The following is a 6,000-nucleotide window of genomic DNA, read 5'->3' as shown; positions in this document are numbered from 1 at the left end:
CGTGTCGTCCCGTCCCGAGCCTCCGTGTCGTCCCGTCCCGAGCCTCCGTGTCGTCCCGTCCCGAGCCTCCGTGTCGTCCCGTCCCGAGCCTCCGTGTCGTCCCATGCCAGGATCGCCGCTCTTCGTCGGCGCCCTGGCGGCCATTCCCCTGTTCAAAAGCCGCGCCTCCGCCTCCGCCTGTGATAGGCGGAACACTCAATTTCCCAGCAGTCAGTGTTCCGCCTATCACGGACATCGGCTCATCCGAGGATGAGCCGATGTCCGTGATAGGCGGAACACTGACTGCTGGGAAATTGAGTGTTCCGCCTATCACAGGCGGAGGCGGAGGCAGAGGCGCGGCTTTTGAAAGGTAGAATGGCCGCTGTCTGTCTGCTCGACACGCTGTTCGGGCAGTCAGACAGCGGTGACTCGAGTATAAGCCGAGGGGGGCACTTTCAGCCTCAAAAAAGAGGCTGAAAATCTCGGCTTATACTCGAGTATATACGGTAAGTCAAGCTTCCTCTGATTAGCTGAGGTGGAGAGGCAGGTGGAAGACAGCACGATCTCTGCCTCAGACAATCAGAGGAAGCTTTGTATTCATTCAGAGATTACAAGAGCGCCCAGCCTGACTCAATTTTGTTCTGGGAGTGGGAAGGGAAGTTCCCATCTAACTGCAGCATTGTGTACTGGATGAAGCTAAGGGTACATACAGCACCGACAGCCACTGCACATCTTAAGCTGGATACACACGATACCATTTTCTGTAGATTTTTTTTTCCCTTCAGATTTAACAAAACAATTTACTATGAGGTCAAACCTTAAGAGTTTCAATTTGTGTGCAATCAGGCAGGCCCTTGCACTACATGGTTTTGGTAAATCTAAAGACAAAAATCTGCAGCCAATCTAATAGTGTGTATGGGGCCTTAGTGAGAGCTTGGCCCAAACAAATTATCTAAACTTTGTTAAAAGTCAGAGATCACCTATAGGGTCTGCAATAAATCATTCAAGATGCCATCAGTCATCTTTTCTGATTTAATGGCTAACTAGAGCACTGCTGAAATGGAGGGCATTCGTAATATTGGTATCATATTGAAATTCTATTTAGTGGTAAAATTAGAGCAATTGGAATATATCCAGTTGCACAAAGGAGAAACCACAGACTGCTGGGTCTGTGGTAAAGATCTCTTTGGCACTACAGGTTTAACATACAGAAGGCAATACCTTACCCTCATTAGTCAGCAAATCAAAACAACATTTAGATTAGAAGCTGTATGGAGGCAAATCTGGTTCATGACTTACTTGATAATTATTTTCATAATACAGGAATTAAACCAATGTGTTTTGGACCCAGCAAATACTATAATATGAAGTAAATGCTTTAATATCAGAGTAGTGAATCATAGCTCCAGCTTCCCAGATGAAATGTTTTTTTTATTTTTGAAATAAATTTAGATCTGTTGTAAAAGTAGTTAATTGAATGAAAACATTGTAGACACATCCTGGGCTTGTGGACACATTGACTTCAAGTTGTTGCAACTGAAAGGAAAAGCATTAATGCATCCTATATTTGTGTAACACTGAATCCAGCCTATCTTCACAAGCATCAGACCACAGTTTTCACATGTGAGCACAACAATGGGTTTAACCAGAAAATATGAAGTAGCAAAGTGTTGTTTTTTTCTCTCAAAAAGTTACTGCTGGCTGTGATGTAGCGGGCCGAGTCCGCAAAGAAGCCCTAGGAATGAATATTCAATGAGTAATACGTTAATGTTGGTCCTTTTTTTTTTTAGCAATATTCTTGATCTTTGAACAACTTACAGTCTAAATTGTTCAAACTGCACCAGAATAAATGTATGTCCCTAAAGGGGAACCTTTACAACATAGAATAACTATATATAAAACTAAAAAGCACTAATGCAGCACGGTTGTGTTACTGAAAGTAATGGTTTACTTTTAAAAATTCAATAAAAACTTTGCTTTTTCCTTTATTCCCACTAGGCTACTACCTTCCTGCAAGCACCAGGCTTTCCATTTCTTCTACTTTGTGTGATTGGTATATATCTGTTTTAGGTGAACCACTGAAGCATACCCATAGTCAGGGAAGTTCACAATATTGCTGGTATGCAGGATATTGGAAGATCTCCCACTACAGTGTTAAATGTTGTCATTCCCTTTGTGCACAAGTAGATCGCATAAAATCTGCTAAGTGATGACTTGACAAAGGTAATACTTCCCTTTACAGGTTAATCATTTGCTTTTTACCCAAACCTACAATAATATGGATGAACGTGACACCATTTCTGGTTTATTTTTAAAGTGGGGTTTACTTTACTTGAATAATACTTTAATAATTACTGCTTTCAAATTACTTTTTTTATTTTTATTTCTAAAGGGCATTATTAATTGCCAGTGAGAACTGCATTATTTTTTTTTTAAAGACAATATATTATTCTGGATCACATCTAAAACAGGTAGCAAAGGTGGACCCACATGTCAGTATCCTTTGCACCTGCCCTGACACATACATGGCCCTTTAAATGCATCTCTTGTACATCACTCATTTATATGATAATTGCTCAGTGACATTTACTTATTCAAAATGGAAAATTTATATTTTAACCAATTTAAGGATGACGTTGCAGTTAACTTACAACTGTGATCAGGTTATAAAATAAATTATCAGTGTTTTTTTATAACTCATTAATATGACAAATTAAAAAAAAAATCAAACAGAAAAGTAAACAAACATTTGTTGGGTTTGTGTTCTTAGGAAGGTTTACAGAAACCATTGAAATCCTTCATTAATGATGCTAGTTGACTGTGAGACAAAAAAGTAGCAAAGTAATTTCAATCAAAATTATCCAGATCCCATGTGGCAGAAGCATGGAATAGTTCAACAATGACATCCTTTATCTGATCTTCCAAGGCAAAAGTAACCTGCTTTGAATGTGTGATGATGTCCTAGGAAGCAGCTCACTTGGTCTTGTAGTAGGGAAAGTATTCTGCTGTACTTAAAGTATGTTTGACACAAGTCCTTTCATCACCTTCCCATATAAATGGCTGTTATTAATCCTTAATTTTTGGGCAAAGACTTGACAAAAAATATATTTATATATATTTTTCTTCTTTCTAATGAATAAAAATAATTTAAAACACTAGAGGCTATACATGACTATATAGATGCTGTTCATTTATAAATTAAATAATGTACACTTGCTTTTTCCAGTCACTGTATGCCAGTTGGAAATACAAAACAAAGTCTTGCTTCTCACAGGCCTATTGAACAACGCCACTTTTATGCTTGCAGTTATTAGTTTGTTTTGCAAGTCTCGATAGGTCTTCAAGTTCTGTGATAGGTCTTTGTTGTTTTCCCCTAAAAAAAGTTCAGTTTAGGATTAACATTCATCTTCGACCTCTCGGATTGGCGGTATCAAGCTGCTCGTCGATTTGTATTGATTAATCTGATTAGCCATATGTGTGCTCATTGGCTTAATCTGAATGTTTCTGGGATAAGCGTTTTCCATTTCATCTGTATACCATTTCTTTTCTGCTGTGGAGCAAAGGTTGAAGATAGGAACAGGGGAACAGGATAGAAGCAGATGACATGCATAGAATGCAGAAAAGATGTAACAAAATAAGAAAGCATCATTTGAAAAAAAAAGTATTGTAAAATATAAAGAATGTTTGGCAAGATGGGGATAGATGCATGAAGGATTAGTAGCAGCAGGGGGTGTAAGCAGAAAAGAAATGGAAGTAGATTTGAAGGAAAGACAAAATGGGAGAAAGGAAATAGGCATAGTTAGTGCTGGAAGCCAAATAATCCCAAACAATCATTAAAATGAGTGAAAAAAAAAAATAACGTGAGAAAGAAAGAACAGCAGTGATGGGAAACCAGTGCATAAAACCGCTTCCACGGCAATTTCACCCACATCGTAATTGTTCCTGAGCTACTTATTTGATGTACGGCTGGACTAATTATTTCATATTAAGCTATCAGTCTTGGACGTCTGGCTTCTGTTTATGACAATATGTTCCTGTTTACACCAGTCTGTAATTCACCATCTCAATCCTCTCAGCTATAGTGAGCAGCAGTTTTATCTCTTGCTAGAGGGTGCGGTTCAATGGTTTTTCACTACGGTTTCTCTGTGCTGTTTCTTGTGGCTATATGATTTGCCTTTTTCTTTTTTACATATTTATGCAAGTCTAAATAAGATGGTCTAGTCGTGAAACAGCAGCCAATTAGCTATATTTGTGTATTGTGAGCATGTTCTCTTTGGAAGATCAAGGGTTAACTGTCTCTCTAATAAAACTGGAATATTTCAGTGTAATTCCTGTTCTTTTAAAGCTCCCAGATCTCTTCGAACACATCACAGGCTCTGAATTATGAATGAGGTTTTAAAGAGACGGATCTGGATGCGTCGTTTTAACAGTGGGTTGTATTAAAACCCCGAGATGTGTACACATCAAAATAATTTCAGCTCCATTTAAAAAGCCATTTAGTCGGTATGTGACACATAGTGGGACATATTTCATTCGGGAACCGCCAGTTGTGCCTCAAAGCAACCTTTCAGTGATAGCATGTTAAAAGCCTATCTCTGATCAGATGAACACATTTCATATATAATGTTTAGGATTATTATTTTTTAATACAGTTTTTATCTACTTTCACTCATCTACCCCCACCCACACCTTTGCTTGTGCTGTCACTTCTGATCGTCATTTAGGATTTTGTTTCTTTTTAGCGTTTTTTTTTTCCTTTTCTTTTTATGTCTTACTCAGGTTCCATACAGTGGACGAGGTAAAAAAGAAAAAAAAAAAAAAAACGAATTCTAACAAATTAAACTTTCAGTAGAATCCACTAAACTAAATTTGCATTCCTCTTATTTTATTTGTCAAATGTACCTCTGCTTTACCTTTTTATAAAAGGGGAAAGCATCCTCCTAACTGGTTTTATCTAAGCACTTTTTTCCCCCCTTTTTAACAAATGTCTTCCCAGGCTAATGGTTTACAGAGCAGGAGGGACCCTGTACAATGAGACACATACACACTGGTTCACTTATGTAACCTAAAAGGGGGGGGGGGGTACTAGAATTAGGGGCTTCAATCAATCTGGAGATTGATTTCCAACACACTCAACTCAAACAAAAACAAGACTCCCATCCCACATTTGTTAGAAGTGCTTATCATATGGCCATCCAATCATAAAAATTACCATAATTCTTATAGGAACCCCTGTTTTTTAAAGTTTCACTTCAGTACCAGAATTCATCAGTATTGCATCTGATCTGCCCAGTAGATAGCACTTCCCTGGTGTTCTATAACTGGCAATTTCAGTTGCATAAAATCTGCATGTTTAAGGAATACTTTAATGTTACTATATAGCAAGATCCTACACAGACTTTCCTCATATTTCCACTGCTTACTTTTCTCCTAAGCTTTCTTTACCAGGTTTGTCAAAATATGGAACATCTATGCATCCTCTAAACTACCTCTACCGTGCACCTGGATTATTAAAGTAATATATGGAAATGGTACAGTGCTGGAAAATTTGAACACATTTAAGAATACCCATAACAAAATAGCCCAAATGATGTTCCACAATGTGATCAACTCATCCACCAAGTATAAAATTAAAAAGGCAAATTCCTATGTCCATACTCAATAGTGTTGAGTGTTCCTCCACTGTAACAAATAGACCAAAACTCATCCCAATAGACGAACCTCTAGATACAAGGTCAAACAAACTTTAAGCAATTTATCCTTCTTCCACTTCGAGGAGAAAATCTGTGACATTTTATTAACTTTGGTATATTTATTGCCTGATTGGATTACTTAGCATAAACAGTGTTGCATTATGGAAGTCTTTCTGTATTTTTTCTGGTTAAGTACATGCATGTTTTGGAGGTTTATTCACATGTCTAATGGGATGATCAGGTGATGTATGATTAAATGGGGGAGAAATCACCTTGGATTTTTTCTAAGGCATTTGATCTTTTATCTAAATGTCCAGCTACCGAGGAG

At 37.9% G+C, this 6,000-nt stretch overlaps 1 protein-coding gene across 27 annotated transcripts in view; it reads right to left on the bottom strand.

Moving 5' to 3' along the window:
• Window positions 1–1,389: 1,389 nt before the first annotated feature.
• Window positions 1,390–6,000, bottom strand: part of KCNMA1 (potassium calcium-activated channel subfamily M alpha 1) — a 908,686-nt gene continuing 904,075 nt past the window's right edge. For 18 of the 27 annotated variants that reach the window (XM_077453994.1, XM_077453993.1, XM_077453997.1 and 15 more), the window contains one exon: window positions 1,390–3,529. In XM_077453994.1, coding sequence (XP_077310120.1) covers window positions 3,375–3,529 — 155 coding nt within the window. In that variant the 3' untranslated portion in view covers window positions 1,390–3,374. The remainder of the gene's footprint in view (window positions 3,530–6,000) is intronic. The other 9 variants (XM_077453995.1, XM_077454003.1, XM_077454016.1 and 6 more) reach the window with 1 other exon arrangement.

This window comes from Lithobates pipiens, unplaced genomic scaffold, assembly GCF_037356315.1.
Source record: "Lithobates pipiens isolate NorthernLeopardFrog02 unplaced genomic scaffold, aLitPip1_a1.2 Scaffold_25, whole genome shotgun sequence".
In the NCBI taxonomy this organism is placed as follows: domain Eukaryota; kingdom Metazoa; phylum Chordata; class Amphibia; order Anura; family Ranidae; genus Lithobates; species Lithobates pipiens.
Note: the sequence above shows the minus strand (reverse complement) of the source record. Positions and strands in the feature narration are given on the sequence as shown.